The sequence below is a fragment of the Argentina silus genome (genome assembly GCF_951799395.1).
Source record: "Argentina silus genome assembly, chromosome: 17".
Lineage (NCBI taxonomy): Eukaryota > Metazoa > Chordata > Actinopteri > Argentiniformes > Argentinidae > Argentina > Argentina silus.
In genome coordinates, this window is record NC_139671.1 from 17,919,357 (window position 1) to 17,938,299 (window position 18,943).

Below are 18,943 nucleotides of genomic sequence, written 5' to 3' on the forward strand. Positions count from 1 at the left end.
CCCCCAAAATGAAGAAAAACATGGCGGAAAAGCTAAAGAAAAATTCTCATTTTCACAATGATTTTAGCACTATGATGTCCTTGTGCGTAAGCAGTCCCATAAGGATGAGATTCGGGCTGCAGTGAGGGGTAGTTTGGAGGAGTTGGGTGTGTTGGCCCCGCCTTCTGTGGAGCCAGAGCGGAAGCTGAGTGGCACAGCTTCCCCCGAGGTGGTGGAGAAGGAGGGGGGGTCGCCACCGCTTATTTCGTTTCCGAAATTCTCGCCACCCCCGTCACCGGCGCTGTCAGCAACATCATCCTGGTCTGATTCAGCGAGGTTGAAGGTCCGTTTGGCTCGCCTGCAAATGGAGAGAGAGCATAGTGAGAGACGAGAAGCCCGAGAGGCACAGAAAATTGAGTTTGAGCAAAAGCTAGCCCTGCGCTCCCTAGAGATTGAGGAAGAGACTAAGTTAAAAGAGATTGAGGCAGAAACAAAATTAAAAGAGATTGAGGCAGAATCTAAATTTAGGTTAGAACTCCGCAAATTAGAGCTGGAGAGCTCTGCAGCACATGCCGTGCCTCTCGGTGAGCATCATGACGTGAGGAGGCATGTAGCTCTACCCCCCTTTTGGGAGACCGAGGTGGATGCTTATTTTAGCACCTTTGAGCGCCTTGCTACAGCACTTAGCTGGCCAAAAGATGTTTGGACCACGCTGCTACAATGCAAGCTTACAGGCAAAGCGCAGGATGTTGTAGCTGGATTATCACTCACCACTTCAATTATGAAGTGGTGAAGGCTGCGGTGTTCCGTGCATACGAGCTGGTTCCGGAGGCCTACAGACAGAAGTTCAGAGATTACCGTAGAGCCCCGGCCCAGTCTCATGTTGAGTTCGCCAGAGAAAAGGGGACTCTTTTTGATAAATGGTGCGCTGCTAGCAAAGCGACCAATTTATTTCACTCTGGGAGTTAATCCTTCTAGAGGAGTTTAAGAAATGCACGTCAGAGCAGTGCGTTGTGTACCTGAATGAGCAAAAAGTCGCCTCCCTTAATGGTGCGGTGATCTTCGCCGACGAGTTCGTCCTAACACATAAAAGTGTGTTTGTATCCCGTGGGCGACCTGCTGAGGCAGACCCACATTTCGTGCCCTCAGCTAAACCCCCTAAACTACCCCCAGTAGTAGGCATACCCCCCAAGGAAGAGAGGGAATGTTATTACTGCCATAAGAGGGGGCATATCGCAGCAGACTGTTTGGCATTAAAGAAGAAAAGCCCCGGTACTAAGAAACCGGCGGTTTTTATTAAAACAGTGAGCCCGTCTCCTAGTAGCTGGACAAGGACAGGGTGGCTATGAACCATTTGTTTTTGAGGGTTTCGTGTCTTTGGTTGGTGAACCGAAAGTCAGAAAAGCAGTCAGAGTTTTAAGAGACACTGGGGCGTCTCAGTCCTTCCTGTTAGCGGACGTGTTGCCCTTGTCAAACGCAACCTTTTGTGGCGCGGATGTCCTTGTACAAGGGATTGAAATGGGCTATGTTAGTGCTCCGTTGCATGAGGTGCAAGTCAACACTGGTTTGGTTTCTGGCTGTTTTAAGGTGGCCGTGTGTTCAGCTCTGCCGGTCCCAGGGATAGATTTTATTATGGGGAACGACATTGCAGGTGATAGAGCGTGCCCTGTGCTGGAGGTTGTACAACACCCCGAGACGGCCGCCATCACACAGGTCTCGGAGTATCCTCCTGACATTTTCCCTGCCTGTGTACTCACTCGAGCACAAGCGAGGAAGTGGGGTGAGCAGGTTAGCCTGTCTGACACCATTCTAGCCACCCCCTTGGCTACCGATGTTCCCGTGTCGGAACCTAAAAAGAAAGAGAAACCACTATCAGTGGAATTGCCTACAGTTAAGCTACCCGTTCCTCAGGAAAAGCTTATTGTTGCACAAAAACATTATTTGTCCCTCGCCCCTTGTTTTAACTCTGCTGTCACCCCTGAAGCCGCAAGAAATAAGTCCGTAGCTTATTGTGTGGATAATGGCCTATTGGTGAGGAAGTGGACAGTACCCGTGGCAGCTGGCATGGACTGGGGTGTGGTGACGCAGGTAGTGGTACCTACACCCTATCGCCAGCAGGTTTTGTCATTGGCGCACGAGAGCCCTTGGTCTGGTCACCTGGGTATAACCAAAACCTACAACAGAATGTTACAGCATTTCTGTTGGCCCAAGTTGAAGACCACGGTATCTCAGTACTGCAGAACCTGCCATAGTTGTCAGGTTACGGGGAAACCCAACCAAGCTATTCCTCACACTCCCCTCTGTCCTATACCGGTTATGGATGAGCCATTCACTCACGTGATAGCTGATTGTGTAGGGCCGTTACCGAGGAGCAAGACAGGTAACAAGTTCCTGTTGACCCTCATGTGTACAGCCACACGGTTTCCGGAGGCTATTCCCCTCCGTGCGATCACTGCAAAGGCAGTGGTAAGAGCGTTAACCAGGTTCTTCTCTACGTTTGGCTTTCCTACGACCCTCCAGACTGATCAGGGATCAAATTTCCTGTCACGAATTCTTAAACAGGTTTTAGCGAATATGTCGGGGAATAGGGGAATATGTCGGTTCCAGTTCTGTACCTGTCGTGGTTTACACTAACCATAATCCCCTCGTGTTTCTGACCAGGATGTATAACCAGAACCAGTGGTTAATGCGCTGGGCTCTCATCGTCCAGAACTACAACCTGGAGATTAAACACAAAAAAGGTACAGACAACCTGTTGGCAGATACATTATCCCGTGTTTGAGGTGAATGAGTAAGATGTAACAAAACATTTAATACTGAGTTATACCTATATGAACAAACTTCGAGGATAAGTTTGTTGTTGTTGGTGGGCGTGTTACGTTCCACGTAGGTTTGTCTGTGTTCTGTTTTCCCTCTTCCTTTATAGGGCGACATCACCACTCCCATTTGCTGCACCTGCTGCCAATCGTCCTAATCACCTGCCATCCCAGTCCGGCCCCAATCAACTCCCTTCATTTTAGTATTTAAGCTGTGTGTTTCATGCCAGTCACTCTCTTCATGTGTGTGTGTGTGTGTGTGTGTGTGTGTGTGTGTGTGTGTGTGTGTGTGTGTGTGTGTGTGTGTGTGTGTGTGTGTGTGTGTGTGTGTGTGTGTGTGTGTGTGTGTGTGTGTGTGTGTGTGTGTGTGTGTGTGTGTGTGTGTGTGTGTGTGTGTGTGTGTGTGTGTGTGTGTGTGTGTGTGTAGTTGTTGTGTGTATGGTCCAGGCCCTGGGGCAGGTAAGACAGAGGCCTCTATACTCTCACACGTAGGTGGAACTATTGTCGAAATACACTAGGAAAGGGGTGGTTGCCAAACATGTACATTTTGATGTCCTTGGTTAGAGTAGTTTAGGTAGTCAGATAGTGTGAGAAAACATGTTCTTTATTTGAAGGAGAAGACAAACTACTTCTTACTTTTTGCTATTTATTTATATGTCAGAATTCTAGGCTTGTACAAGGACCACTTTTGGAGAAGAAAATCACAGTCAACAAGCTGTTAATCTGTAACCAACCCTCCAAAAATGGATGCATTCAAACAGTCAAACAAAGTATTTACAGTATACAAAATGATTGTGATTGGCTATTTGGTTGGGGAGGAACCGCGGTTTAGACTTGGCATCCCTTGTTGTTCACGGGCTGGTCACACCATTCATCCCATCTGCGGAGTCAGCACCCTGTAAAAGATAAGATACCTACTCTGGTATGTCCTCCCTAACCTGTCCTCCCTCGCCTGGTACTTTTCCACTATAGCTCTTTGTGTTAGCGTGTGTTGCAACATCTTTCTTGATGACCTGGCTCAACCTCTCCATGTATTAATCCAACGTACTATGGGACTAATGCTTGATCCATCGCTCATTTATCAACAGGCCATCACATTAGTAAATTTAGCACACTGCAGTAATGTATTTTTAGTATAGCAATAATAAACTGTTTTTATAAAAATAATTTCTAACAATAGGCAGTATTTTGGGTTGTGGATTTTTAGTTAGGGTCTGTTAGTAGCCTCTCCTAACTCTCCTAGATGTTTGTTACTTTCTTTTCTTTGGCAACATCCGTGTCCCCTTGGCCTGTGGGCTGCTAGTGTTTTGTGTGTCCGTTGTGTTGTGTGCAACACTGCCCGTTTTTTTTTTTTAATCTTACATAACTGATAATTTGTACAAACACGGGACAGAGTTCATGATTTGTTCCAAAATGTTATTGTTCATAAATGTTAAAATGTATTATTATCATTAAAGGTGAACCGGGCAACTTTGTTATTCAGAAAGTTTGTATCAAACAAATAGCCCTTCGTATTACTCAGTACCCTTGAAGTAGCTCTCAGGTTCAAAAAGTTTGGTGACCCCTGGTTTATAGAGTTCGCCTGCTAAGCTAGCTCGGCTAACCATTCGCATGCTCGCTAGCGAGTGAAAACCGAGTGGGTTTTATGCCAATATTTTTATGACATGTCACATTTGGAGTCAAATGTAAATGTGGCTGGACTCTATGGGTCCGTATTTATACCTGTTTCGGATTATCTGTTGTATGTAAAGTGTTCATATAATAATATTATATATTATATATATATATTATATATTATAATATAGCAATTTTCAGCAGTCCTTAAAGAAAACATAATAATGTAAAGAAAATATTTGATATTTCATAACAACATGACAGTTTATTTATTTATTACACATAAAGCATTATAGGATGTTAAATTCCAATGAAGGACAGACTGACAAAACATTGTGGTGCACTATGACACCTTACACATATTTTAGTTTAAATAAATTATTAAATTATTAGTTATCTCACAACCGACCTATGTAGTCCTTATAACAGGTCTTTGTATCCCTTATGTACCTTAGTTTTCCTCATGGCATGCTGGAGTATCTCATAAAGACCTTATGGATGCCTTAGTTTCATAATCTCCTTGTTCCGTAGCTTGGTTGGGCTTGGGGCTGAACTCTGAGGAACCGTCTCCGGAATGGAGAACGATTGGCCGCTCACTAAATTCTTATCATTATTCTGGGACAACTGGGAGTGGTTGTGGTGATTCCTGCTGGAAAGCCAAGTTATCGATACTGCCAGACCCTTCCAGAGAATTATGTCTGGACTGTTGGCCTTGTGTTTGCACATCCCTGGAGTTGTAATTCCACAGCACCTGCCGGAACGCATTCTGTGTGTTCATTTCCTTCTTGAACAGGATGATGTAGCACTTAGGCAGGAAGTGACAACACAGGATGCCATAGCCGGAGAGGAGGATGACCACCATCTCCACGGCGGGGAGGTAAGGGCCTGTGGTGTTGGTGTAAACGGGGCCGAAGATGATCCAACAGATGAAGTAGATGACCATCCCGAAGGTGATGAACTTGGCTTCATTGTAGTTGTGAGGCAACTTCCTGCCTTTGAAAGCGCAGACGAAGCCAATGAGAGCCAGTAGGCCGATGTAGCCCAGCATGGCGCCAAACGCCTCGAACGACCGCTCGTCACACTCAAACAGACGCTGCCGCTTGTCTTTCAGCGCGTTCCACCTGGTCTGGGGAGGTTTGAGCGCCAGCCACAGGGCGCAAATGATGACTTGCAGGGACAGGCATATGCCGATGAGAACGTAGGGTTGGTGGAGCTTTTTTAGAACCCTCTTCAATCTGTCGTCCATCTCGAAGGCCAGGATGATCCTACAGGACTTGACCAGGATACAAGAGATGCAGAGGGTGAAGCTGAGGCCAAACAACACCTGGCGAGCCTGGCACTGCCACCAGGTGGGTCTACCAACGAATAACACAGCGCTCACGAAGGTGCCCAGGAGAGAGAGCAGGATGAGGAGGGAGATGGGGCCCACTGAAGACCCAGCGGATGAAAAAGATGATGCCCGCTAAGAGGGTGAGCAGGATCCCCAGGACAGCCAAAGCCAGCAGCACGTTGGCATAGATGTCGATCCAGGTGAAGAAGACAGCCGTTTTCTTGGTGCACTGGGCACTGCCCCACAAGGAGTAATGGGTGTTGGTGTCACATCTGTGGCACACATCAGAGTCTAGGGATGAAAGGGAAATGCTAATTAAAGACACACACACACACACACACACACATCCAGAAAGAGATGTCCCAGTGCAGTCATACCTGACTAGCTATGAGTCCACCTGGGTGGTGCTCTTTTTATGGTCCTTCAAGCTGGATAAACCTGATAATATCTAGTGTGCTAATGTGAAAGATTTTTTTATTTATTTATTAAATTATCTGTTCATGTGTGGTTCTTTTCACCATGGGTAAAAAAAATGGTAGAGTGTGCATGTGTGCTTTTGTGTCATCTGAAGGTAAGCATACTTGTTTGGTTGGAGAAGTGGTCGGGGGAGCAGGGGATACAATCGTAGCAGCAGACGGGCTGCCCCTCAGCTGATTTCCTTCTCTGACCAGGTGCACAGCTGTTTGAACACCTGGAGACGACGTCCCCCTGGGAGAGAAAGGTGGCTTAATGATGCACTTGTTTTTTTCCATTATTGAATTAGAAGGGGAGAGAGAGAGAGAATGAGAGAGAGCAAGGCACAGCCTGTCCATAAAAGGTAGAGAGAGAGATGGATGAGGGGATAAGTGAGAGGGAGTGTGACAGAGAGAGAGAGAGAGAGAGAAGGAAGCCAAAGTTAGAAGGAGCGAGAGAGAGACAAAAAATGGGAGGTTGGAAACAGAGAGAGAGAGCAGGGTGAGATCCTCCCTCACCGTGAAATCAAGCACATCTTGTTCTGTTTGCTGTGAGATAAAAGTGAGTTTATCATTCTGGATGCTATAGCGAGCCACGATGTAATGCACGTCCACCGGGTTCGACGGGGTCTCCCGCCAAAGAGTGACGTCATATCCTGTGTTCAGATCGCCCCGGTCATCGAACTTGTAGTTCACCCCATCCATGTGAAATGTGGTGTTCCACAAGGCTCGCCGTAGCTGTACAAAAGTACAAAGCAAAAACAGAACATGCAAAGTGAATGTAATGACAAAAAAACATTCCATTAAGACAATGAGAGTAATATTATTTTGTGGTGTGTTTTTGTATGAGAGAGAGAGACATAACCATAGATAGAGATAATGTGGGTGTGTTTGTGTGTGTGTGTGTGTATGTGTGTGTGTATGTGTATGTGTGTGTGTGTGTGTGTGTGTGTGTGTGTTTGTTTGTGTGTGTATTCACCTCCCAGGGCTGAAGTCTCTGTTGCTCCTTGCAGTCTCTGTTTGCACAGAGGTCAACCACAGCCTGGGCGATGGCCCTCACTGCCAGCCCCACACTGAACACAGCATACGCATACGTCCTCTTCGACAGCACCTCATTGGCCGTGTCATTGGGCCGCACTGGTTTCTCTCTTGGTACCACTCTGGGGGTGTGGCTGAGATTTAGCCCCTCCCTCTGTTGTTTTTGTCTGTGCTCCAGCAGAAACCTCCGGAGAAAGGAGTTGTTCCTGTGGGCATCAGGATCTGTGTCCAAATCATTGAGGTACTGTTTGAATAAAGACGTATTCCCTGACCGGAGAGTGACCCCAATGACCGTCCCCACATCGCTTAGGGTCCAGTTCCCCAACACGCGAGCCGAAGCTGACCAGTTATCGCTGGCCACCCACACCTTTCCCCGGCCTCTCGGATCTTTGAGCAGACTGGCAAAGACATTCACCATGTGATCAGGCTTGGCGAAGGACACTATGGCCTTGACACGAGGGTTGTTGACGATGTGATTGATTGTCTTGTTGACACTGTCTTTCAGTTTGGTGTCACCCAACACGTCAGGCAGGACGACGGTGAAGGCCAAGCAGATGCCGGCAATGTCGGCGTAGTACTGGAATCGGTCTAATATGTAGCGACCGTAGTCTCCATCTGTGGTCACCACGCCAACCCAGGTCCACTTGTGGGCGGCGAGGATCTGGACGATGGTGAGTGCCTGGTGATCATCCTCCGGCACGGTCCGAAAGAAGCCTGGAAAGCGGGTCTTGTCACTCAGGATGCCGGAGGTCGCACCATAGCTGATCTGGCGAGGAAAATGGAAAACACAGTTTTAGTCATACATACATAACAAATAACAGACATTCATTGCATTTTGCACACCTTTGTCTATGCTGCTTAGACCAATACAAATATGTAAGAAAGTGAAAAACTGAAAAAAACATGAGATACAAGATTTTTCCAGGATGCTGATTATTTGCATAATCACAATGCACACAAGAAGACACAGTCTTTAAAGGGCTGGGACCACAAAGTGGTCATCCACAGAATGTGCCTAGAAAAATGTAACCAGTCTTAAATGAATGGACGGAGCTATGGATGCCAGGACTGACCATCCATGAGATAAAAATGGTAGTTTTTACCATGTTTTGAGCTATACAATTGTTTGTTTACAAACAATGGAGTAAAACAAGGTTACATCTTGGGTTCTGATGGGGTAAGACAGTCTAAGATCATTAGGTATTTATAAATTATATTCTTCAAGAATCAATGGCTACACAGTACCAGTCAAAAGTTTGTACACACCTTGCCAAGAGTGTGCAAAGCTGTCATCAAAGCAAAAGGTGGCTATTTTGAAGAATCTAAAATATAAAACATATTCTGGTTTGTTTAACACTTTTTTGTTTACTACATAATTCCATGTGTTCCTTCATAGTTTTGATGTCTTCAATATTAATCTACAATGTAGAAAATAATAAAAATAAAGAAAAACCATTGAATGAGAAGGTATGTCCAAACTTTTGGCTGGTACTATATATATATATATATATATATATATATATATATATATAATTAATTACAAAAGTCCAAAAATGTATGTACCAATCCCAGATTGTCCCTTTAAAAAGGAAAGAGAAGGTGTGAGAGTAGTACTCAAATCTGCAGCTCAACACATAAGGGGTCTTAACAGTGGCCATGAGTTTGAATGTTTTGGTTGAGGTTCAGTCTTACCTGAGGAATGTGCTCAAGGTTGAGGTGTCTAGCAACCGCTATGGATATCTCAGAGTGGTAGTCCCCGACAATGGCTAAGACGGGGGGAGCAGGACATTCAGTGCGGTTACCACCCTCACCTGAGGATGAATCAACATTTTGTCAGCCAAAACATTTCCTGGTGTTGTTACCAATAATCTACTGATACATCTCACTTCTGCACTCTGAAAGTAAATATGGGTGATATTATTATATTATTATTATTATTATTATTATTATTATATGGGTATTGTATTTATTGATGACCAAGGATATATAATGAGTGCCTGTAACCCTATAGCTTTAGCTAACTTGTTTGGCAGGAAAACGATGAGTTATGTTGTAAGAAGAAACAGTCAGGTGCAGGGTCATACCATGCTACAGACCAACATGCACAATATCAATACAGTAAACATTCTCCATCATGGTAGAAGAGTTGGATGTTAGAAGAGTGGCGCCAATTCTGGGGTCAATGTTCTATTGGCTAACGCTTATGGAGACTCAAATAGTTCCTGTTTCACACAAACCTATGGAGCAAGTTGCCAGGCAACTGTTTACTGCCCTTGCCTGGTTAGGTTGTCTTGACAAATATTGCTAGCTTAGATTTACATTTTCAAACTGAATAGATACTGCAATTTCAACCCGCAAAACTTAGTTATACTGGAAATTGTGTGCTTAAGCCAATTCAAGAAAGAGATTTTCCAAATGTGTGTTAGTTTTATTGTTTTTATTGTTTTTTTTATGAAGTTTTTGGACTGAAACTGCCTATTTTCGTCGACCATTTTTCCCTGTCTGAAGTGTTGTTAGCCCCACCCACTTACATATCTTAGTCCAATAAAAAAATCAATATTGGTTAAATCAGGAAGGAATTTTGGAACTATTTGAAGCTTCCAGTAATTTCATTGACGCCACTCTTCTAATATACAGTTCCACTCTGGGCAATGCTATCAAAGATCAGTTATCTATCTGATTATTATGTCTATTAATCTCTTAGCCTTACTTGTGTCCTCCTTGCAGTCTCCACAGGCTCTCCTCATGAAGGAATAGGTCCTTTCCAGGGCAGTAGTGACATCTGAGCAGGAGTCCAGGATGGTGTAGCCCAGGGTGAGGTTCTTCAACGCAGGCCACCGGTTCACCTCCTCCACCGTCTGGACCATCACCAGAGACTGGACCAGTCGCGCTGCGTTGAACCTGAGACACACACACACACACACACACACACACACACACACACACACACACACACACACTTATTTGTGAAAGATATCTTCATACTTAAAGTGATCTGAGAAACAAGGGTAAAGTTTAATCATATTCACACTATGATACATACAATAGACTGTACACACAATACGCATGCATGCTCACCTGTCACAGACCCGGAGGTCATTGGGGTCGACGCTCTCGTGGATAGGGAACAGTCCCCCGATGATGACGTCACCAGAGGCTGTAGCAACCTCCGTTCGCACATTGTGGTAGCCACTGACCCGGCCCAGGAAAACCAGGGCAATCAATTGTAAGCAATAGATCCCATAGAGTGTGTCATCTCTAAAGTGTGTCATCTCTCTCTCTCTCTCTCTCTCACTCACTCTCTCTCTCTCTCTCTCTCTCTCTCTCTCTCTCTCTCTCTCTTCCAACCTTACGCTACTGTATCTCTGACATTGTTTTTCACTTATTCTATTGCTATATTTCTACTTCTCTTCCTCCATCTATTTGCTCTGTCCTCCCCTTCCCCACCAACTACACGTCTCTCTCCTTCTCTCGTTCTGCCTTACCTGTCTGTCTCTCTGTCCTCTGCTATTCCCCACCAACTACACGTCTCTCTCCTTCTCTCGTTCTGCCTTACCTGTCTGTCTCTCTGTCCTCTGCTATTCCCCACCAACTACTCATGTCACCTCTCCTCCTCTGGATCACTCCTAACCCTCTACCTCTTCCTCACTTCAAAGGACACTGTCAGACTGGCTAAGCTTTACTTTGTGAAACGATCCTTCTTCAATGTCTATTTAACCCTCGTATTGTCTTCACTTTTTGGACCCTTTGGAAGTCTTCGGGTCAAATTGACCCGGGACATTATTGGGGCTTTAAAAGCAATACAAAAATACAAATTTCCATTCAAAACTCTTTAACATATATTGTCTTTATCTCAATTCCAAACAATATAGATAACATGTATGATTAATATTTGCAATTAATCTCTGCTAGATCATATTTAACCCTTGTGTGGTCTTCGGGTCAAATTGACCCGTTTTAAATTTTTACTTGAAGAAAAAATATACAAGGAAACATTTTTTCAACCTGAAACTCCATGGCCTTGGCTTATTTACTGTGAAGAACATGTCAAAGAAAAAAAAATCATTGAGTGCACATGCTATACACCCCCTACACATTTATGTCCTTCACAAGGTCTTCGGGTCAATTTGACCCGCATATACACAGAGACACACAGACTCACAGAAACATGCACACAAACACTCACTCACACACATACAAACACACACACAAACACAGAATCTGCACAATGTTGTTACAAAACATTCTGGGAAGCCAGAGGGAGGAGACCCTGAGAGACACCAGGGGACACGGGTGGTACTGGATATGTCACAGGGCCTCAGTGGCCACAACATCACTTGGGATAATTTTTTCACATCGTACAGCCCGGGACAGGAACTTCTCAAAAGAAAGCTGACAATGGGTGGAACAGTCAGAAAAAATAAGACAGAGCTCCCACCTCAGCTTCTAACTGTAACGAACAGGCCAGTCCATTCCTCCCACTTTGTGTTTACGGCCAACATGGCCCTGGTATCCTACATACCCAAAAAGGGCAAAAATGTGATGCTTATGAGCACTGGTGACACCGCACATACAGAGGAGACAACATGTGCCCAGGAACCCAGCTTCTCTAGCCATAGTGAGGAGGGTGGAGGAGGCTCCTGCTGTCCCACCTGCACGACCCACACAACCACAACCTCCAGTGCCTGAAGTAAGTGTCCTGTTGTTGTTGTTGTTTATGTGTGCGTGTGTGTGTGTGTGTGTGTATGTTTCTGAGTATCTCTGTATGTATGTGGGTCAAATTGAAATTGACTATTAGAAGATGTGGTGGGAAAAAAATCCTGAACTAATAAAGTATTTTCATTATTCTAGATTGCAGCTGGTGGCAACAAGAGGAAGCACAGCGAGGTGTGTGAACCCTCAAAGGACTCAAAGACACAAACCACATGCAGAAACTGCTAAAAGTACATCTGTAGGACACATACTCTCAAATTGTATGTATCCAATATTATTTCAGAATTGTTTGAAAGATGTATTTTTCAGTGTACTGTATTTCATTGACAGTGAATAAAGCAGTGTACATTTCGTTCATGTGTTGTGTTTCTATTTATTGTAAATCATCTCAAATTATTTTTGAGACATTTTTGAGAGATGTATTTCATATCCAGTGACTAAATCGATCTAAGTTTGGTTCTTGTGTTTCTATTGTCGTTCAGCTTTTCACAGCTTTGATTATAATAAGATAAAGATGAAAATCAAATGAGAATATCTCCTCAAAAATAATAAACATCAATGAAAACATTGTTTCATTTCAACTTTTCAGAGATAAGCATTCCACCCAAGTCCTTATTATAGCAGATTTTTTACATCAATTATAACTTTATCACAAAAAACGAATTACACTTCCACTGTTAAGGAACATTTCACAGGCATTGTGAAACTTGTGACATGCCAGTTTACATCTGTTCCGTCTGGGAAATCTGATTACCTCGACCTGTTTGGTGTGAATGACTAACTTTAGAGAATGCAATCTCACACACACACCCAGTAGAGCATTTAACAGAGCATGCCTTCTAGGAAATAATAATAATTAAAAAAAAACAGAAGGAGTGTTTGAACAGAAGGAGGAAAAACATTTCAGGAGAAACATCCAAGGCCTAAAAATATAACATATGTATAAAATATGTACAGGACTGCCAGCCCCTGTCTAAGCCATCCTATGCCAAATACAGTAGCATGTACTGTACAAATAAATGACATAACACACAAAGACAGTTAAAAACAGTAGTCATGTCTCACAACTGGACAAATAAGTGACATAACACACAAATGTGATTTTCACTTATCTTTGTGAGACATGTGAGACATGACTACTTTATGTTAGTTTTTAACTGTCTTTGTGTGTTATGTTATTTATTTGTACAGTGATCATGGACCATCAGGTGACCATAACTAACAACCAATTGTACGTTCAAGTGCTCCTCTTAACATTCCGACCAATCTTCCGGAGACCTCCTGAAATCACACACTATTAGTTGATTTGGAGATCTCCAAATCTTTTTTCTAGTGGCAGTTTCCGATTTCCGAGCAGCACTTGAATGCAGCATCACAGCAGCAAAGATAAGTGATACATAAAGCTCAACAATGCACACGAAGAACAACAGGTTAATGATGCAAGAAAACAATGCATCTTTTGTTTGTGGATAACCATAAAGAGAAATGTGAAAATCACATTTACAATCTCATTATCCCAGTGTTGTAATGGGCGTTTCTGTTCCTCTGCCTCAGTCAGGACTAGGGTGTTAAAAAATCGGTTATCTGCGCATATGCGGATGTGGTAGGTCAATTACATGAATATACGTACAACCAGTAGCAGGACCGTAACATCTGAGATTTCTTCCTGTAACTCCGGTCTTTGCAAACTTTCAACTTTGAGAGTGTACTCAGGTATGTTCGTCCATATATCACGACACGACAGAAGTCGGGGTGCCACTTCTGGCCAGGCTGTTTCACTTCGGATAGGTAACAAAAACAACACGGATGTCACACCGCTAGGCTGCCGTATGGGAGCAAATGCTGCATACCGCTGAACTGGTACTTCGGTTCAAGGCATTTTATTGTGCGATATGTCAACAAGACAGCCTTTATTAATTGATCAATTACTGCGAAGACACGTCCATGCGAAATTGTTCATTGTACTGACCGTGTCTGTATCCTACTCGTCCACAACAGTGAGGTTGCGTCATAACAGCTGTTCAGTTACCAGCAATGTGGCAGTAATGTGGCAGTATAACAAACAAATACACTTTTTCTCGTGATCCATTGCTGTGTTGCACTGGCAGCTGACACCGGTTCTGTTATGATTTAACGTGTTGTCCATACAAAACGTTTTTACAATATAATTATACAGTGTTAGCATCTGAAGCATAATAAACCAGGTTTTTTCATGTAGTCAGTTTACTATTAAACTTTACTTTCAAGTTTCTGTTACTTAAACTTTGGTGGCACTGCACTGCTGCCGGGTGACTGTTGGCACAGTCTATTTATTTCAAGCAAGGTGGAGCTCGCTGCTTGAATTTCTCAGCACCCATGATTAACTTTTACTGTTTGCCTATAGGCGACAAGCCCTTAGGCAGTAGATGGGGAGGATGCCGTCATCACATTACTGAGCTTTAAATGTGCTGAATAATGTCACCAATTTGCATTTCAGTTTGCCCCTCAATACTTATATAACAATAGTCTAATAAAATTAATATGCAATATGTTAAACTGTAGGCCAATGAGTAGCCATTGTTATTTCCAAATACAGTAGTGTTAGCTGAATTGAGGCAACATAGTGTTAAACATGACACTAGGTTACAAAATGTCATGTCATGCTACAAATGTTTCCTCAGCTCCTGTGAGATGGGGTCCTTGTTGTGGGGGCAGCCCCTGCTGACCAGCAATGTTACTGCTCCCCATCACGTGGACAACAGCAGCTGCTTCAGCTCCACAGAGAGCACAGTCCTCAAAGGAGTCAGCTTCGGCGGTGTGCCTGTTGTGTTGCTGCTGGACTTCATTGTCTTCTGTGTGTGTGTGTGTGTGTGTGTGTGTGTGTGTGTGTGTGTGTGTGTGTGTGTGTGTGTGTGTGTGTGTGTGTGTGTGTGTGTGTGTGTGTGTGTGTGTGTGTGTGTGTGTGTGTGTGTGTTCACACATTTTGCAGAAGTGTGCCTCAACTGATACCCCCCCCCCGTCAGACTGTCTTCAACACAATGTATGTCTTTCATGCAGACTATGGAATCATTGAAAATATTTCTTTCTGCAGTGCTAACCATTGTATGAACATTGACTAGACCTCTCTTGATTGGCTCTGTGTTGTTGTTGTTCTGTACCTATCACAGGTGTTGCTCGTCCTCTTCTCCCTCATCAGGAGGAAGTTGTGGGACTATGGTCGCCTGGCGCTGGTCTCCGACAACGAAGGGTCAGTCATAACGTCATACCGTTGAACTTCCTGTTGACACCTTACCCCTGTTGCCACGACGCTGACCTTTGCCCCATGTGCCGCAGGTTCAACGAGACGTCACACCGTCGCTATGGACGCATGTCGTCCTGTGCGTCAAACGTGGAAGACGCTGAGCAGGAAATGGTGAGGGAGGGTGGTACGTCGTCATCAGCATCAGCATCATCATCACTTAGTTTATCATCATCATCATCATCACTTAGTTTATCATCATCATCACTTAGTTTCTAATCAGCATCATCATCATATTCAGTTGTGCTGAATATCGTCACCTTTATCATAACCATGGCGAACATTATTCTTGAAATCGTTACAATCAATATGAATTTCATCGTTATCATCAGACATTCAACAACAGTCATCTTCATCTTCCTCTCTTTGTTCTCCCCCTTTAGGGATTCTGCTCCTGGCTTCCTTATATCATGAGAATGAAGTGAGTATTCTTCCATCTATCAGTTTGACTGCATGTGGGTCAATGGACACTTTACTGTATGTTATGTTTTAGTTGTAGGATAGTGTGGGTTTTTATGGCAGCGTGGTTGTGTTGTACTTTAAGCAAGTGTGCACTGTGCAGGGCACCCTCAATTTACCTGTGTGTGTGTGTGTGTGTGTGTCTGTCTGTCTGTCTGTGTGTGTGTGTGTGTGTGTGTGTGTGTGTGTGTGTGTCTGTCTGTGTGTCTGTGTCTGTGTCTGTGTCTGTGTTTGTGTGTGTCTGTCTGTGTGTCTGTCTGTGTGTCTGTCTGCGCAGCGAGGAGAAGGTGAAGGCTAGGTGTGGTATCGATGCAGTGCACTACCTGTCCTTCCAACGTCACCTGATCACTCTCCTGGTGCTCATCACCGTCACCTCCGTCGCTGTCATCCTGCCAGTCAACCTGTCTGGGAACCTGCTGGGTGGGTCAGGCTCGCCTGAGACACAAACACAATACTGCCACATCCCTGTATTTGCTATTACCAGCTACACGTCACGGTTACTGTTCTTTCTAACAATGGAACAGAATTAGCTGTTGTTATGACAGTGTCAACACTGCTATTACAACACGATGCAAACACAACATTGTCAACACCACATGAACATCAATGAAAACACAATGTAAATCCAATGTTGAAACTTTAAAAAGTCTTGCAAATTATTATTATTATTTTTTTAAATATACAGTACCAGTCAAAAGTTTGGACAGACCTTGCCAAGAGTGTGCAAAGCTGTCATCAAAGCAAAAGGTGGCTACTTTGAAGAATCTAAAATATAAAACATATTCTGGTTTGTTTAACACTTTTTTGTTTACTACATAATTCCATATGTGTTCCTTCAAACTGTTGACTGGTACTATATATATATATATATATATATATATATATATATATATATATATATATATATATATATATATATATATATATATATATATATATATATATATATATATATATATAACCTTCTACTGCTACTGTGTGGTCGGTTTCCTGCTACTGATTATCAGAGCGTGACTCAACTTCCTCTTTCATATCACATTACCCCAATTGACCTGCCAGAAACTTACACAACAGTGTCACCATAACATTGCTATTATGTTATAATAATATTATAATTAAGTGTGACTACAACAACATACACTAAATTATAGGATATAACTCATAACAACAAGACAACTGTAAGAGTGTTATGGAGGTACTCAATGGTGAAAATGGGATGAATTCACTAGGCCAACCTTGTTGCGTCCAGAGGCAAATTTAAGGCTGAAATATTTGCAGGGCACATATTAAGTTTATAATTAAAGAGAAAATTATAAAGAGATAATAAACGGGATTTGTAATACATTCTATACTTGTAATACTAATAGTGTTGATTATATGGTTCATGATATAATGTTAGTCAGTCCTCAGTTTAAGGCCAGCAAACCATTGCAAAATAATCTTTTCTGTTTCTTGACAGAAAATGTTTTATCACAGGGACCCGTTTTTGCAATCGTTTATACAATAATCCAGTAGCATCACTTTAAATTCACTCCCGCAAACCGGTTCCAGCTGGTTCCCCATCCATTTCACCACTGGGGCTTCTATGAAACTATGTCTCCTCTTAAGGAAGTTAGACAGTAAATTGATGTGCTTTGTTTCAGGAAATGACCCATACAATTTTGGAAGGACAACTGTCGGTAATCTTCAGAAGGAGTAAGTGTGTGTGTGTGTGTGTGTGTGTGTGTGTGTGTGTGTGTGTGTGTGTGTGTGTGTGTGTGTGTGTGTGTGTGTGTGTGTGTGTGTGTGTGTGTGTGTGTGTGTGTGTGTGTGTGTGTGTGTGTGTGTGTGTGTGTGTGTGTGTGTGTGTGTGTGTGTGTGTGTGTGTGTGTGCTTCTGTGAATTTGTATATACAGGATATAGATAATGTTCAATTTGCAAATACATTTCTTTTTGCTGTTTGGTAGAGGTCCATTGCACCATTTCTAACGATACATGTTGTTTGTTCCAGTAACAACCTGCTGTGGCTACACACAGTGTTTGCACTACTCTACCTGATCCTCACGGTGGCGCTACTGAGGCGCCACACCTCCCAGATGAAGGGAATGCGCAGGGAGATGGTGAGTTCTTCTGCCAGCTCTGTTACAAACCCTGGGCCCACGTCACACACACACACACATGCATGCGTGCGCACACTATAATGGTCACAAACTCTCTATTTCTCTCAAATAACACCTGCTCCCTGTCTGACACACACACACACACACACACACACACACACTCACACACCCCGCCTCATTCTTCTCCATCATGCGATCCAATACACCTCAATACACAATCTCAAACCATCCTCATCTTTTGCACAGCCTATTCATTCATCACCTTGGTAGTGGTTAGTGGTGATCTGTGACCCCCTCCCCCCCATGTAGGCCAGAAGCACCCTGTTTGTGCATTCCATTCCTCGAGAGGCCAATGAGGAGGACATCAAGACTCATTTCACGTAAGTGGACCGGGACGTACCATTCTCCCCCAGCGGGGGAGTCCACTCCACACTTATCCTCTGACTTCTCCTTAGGACAGGGTTAGAATGTAGGTGCGGCAGAACCTACGTTCACTCACATTTAGTGGCCTCGTTTTCTCCTTCAACCTGACAGAGTGACTCATGTCTAAAAGCTTGTAAACGGTCCTCTGTGGCTCAGTTGGTAGAGCGTGGCGCTAACAACGCTTCGGTTGTGGGTTCGATTCCCGCTGGGACCATATATACTGAAAATGTATGTATGCACTCACTGCAATGTAAGTCGCTTTGGATAAAAGTGTCAACTAAATGGGATATATTATATAGTAAACACTTGCCTATATGACACACTTTACTCTCACCCGTGGCTTTACCCTCACCTATGGCTTACCCTCTTTCCCATTCACATCCTTCATTGCAGCGAGGCCTACCCTACCTGTCGAGTGGGTGACGTGCATGGAGCCTACGATGTGGCCGAGCTCATGACCCTCGACAAAGAAAGGTAGGACGTAATCTTCAGTCTGAACTCGTAGGCTAACCGCATGTCTGTTTGTTTTCATTGTAGAATGAATTTAATTCGCTTGATCAATACGTGTTGATCAGTCAGAGAAAGAGAAACATCTCGAAAGTCATCTCACGTCCTGTGGTAATGTCGCAACCCTCTGTGTGTTGTCTGTTGTGTGTTTTTTTCCCCTAGGAAGCGAGCAGGGAAGAACCTGCATTACTACAATCGGATTCTGGAGCGGGAGGGCAAGAGGGAGGTGATCGACC

The 18,943-nt window shown here is 43.7% G+C and overlaps 2 protein-coding genes across 3 annotated transcripts in view; one reads left to right on the top strand and one right to left on the bottom strand.

The window, feature by feature from the left end:
- Positions 1 to 5,019: 5,019 nt before the first annotated feature.
- Positions 5,020 to 10,501, bottom strand: LOC310818444 (G-protein coupled receptor family C group 6 member A-like; the record flags this gene model as incomplete). Its single annotated transcript, XM_083689389.1, has 6 exons — positions 5,020 to 5,871; positions 6,711 to 6,929; positions 7,171 to 7,995; positions 8,922 to 9,040; positions 9,940 to 10,130; positions 10,308 to 10,501. The coding sequence occupies 6 exons, from the start codon at positions 10,499 to 10,501 to the stop codon at positions 5,020 to 5,022; spliced, it is 2,400 nt and encodes a 799-aa protein (XP_083545515.1).
- Positions 10,502 to 13,526: 3,025 nt separating this feature from the next.
- Positions 13,527 to 18,943, top strand: part of tmem63a (transmembrane protein 63A) — an 11,826-nt gene continuing 6,409 nt past the window's right edge. Inside the window, exons 1-11 of one of the 2 annotated variants that reach the window (XM_083689183.1) lie at positions 13,527 to 13,655; positions 14,603 to 14,777; positions 15,089 to 15,168; positions 15,255 to 15,333; positions 15,603 to 15,640; positions 15,956 to 16,098; positions 17,322 to 17,373; positions 17,669 to 17,777; positions 18,087 to 18,157; positions 18,594 to 18,674; positions 18,870 to 18,943. The exon at positions 18,870 to 18,943 is cut by the window's right edge and continues 50 nt beyond it. In XM_083689183.1, the coding sequence (XP_083545309.1) occupies positions 14,613 to 14,777; positions 15,089 to 15,168; positions 15,255 to 15,333; positions 15,603 to 15,640; positions 15,956 to 16,098; positions 17,322 to 17,373; positions 17,669 to 17,777; positions 18,087 to 18,157; positions 18,594 to 18,674; positions 18,870 to 18,943 (892 nt within the window). In that variant the 5' untranslated portion in view covers positions 13,527 to 13,655; positions 14,603 to 14,612. Of the gene's footprint in view, positions 13,731 to 14,602; positions 14,778 to 15,088; positions 15,169 to 15,254; positions 15,334 to 15,602; positions 15,641 to 15,955; positions 16,099 to 17,321; positions 17,374 to 17,668; positions 17,778 to 18,086; positions 18,158 to 18,593; positions 18,675 to 18,869 lie in introns of both variants that reach the window. The other variant, XM_083689184.1, reaches the window with a different exon arrangement.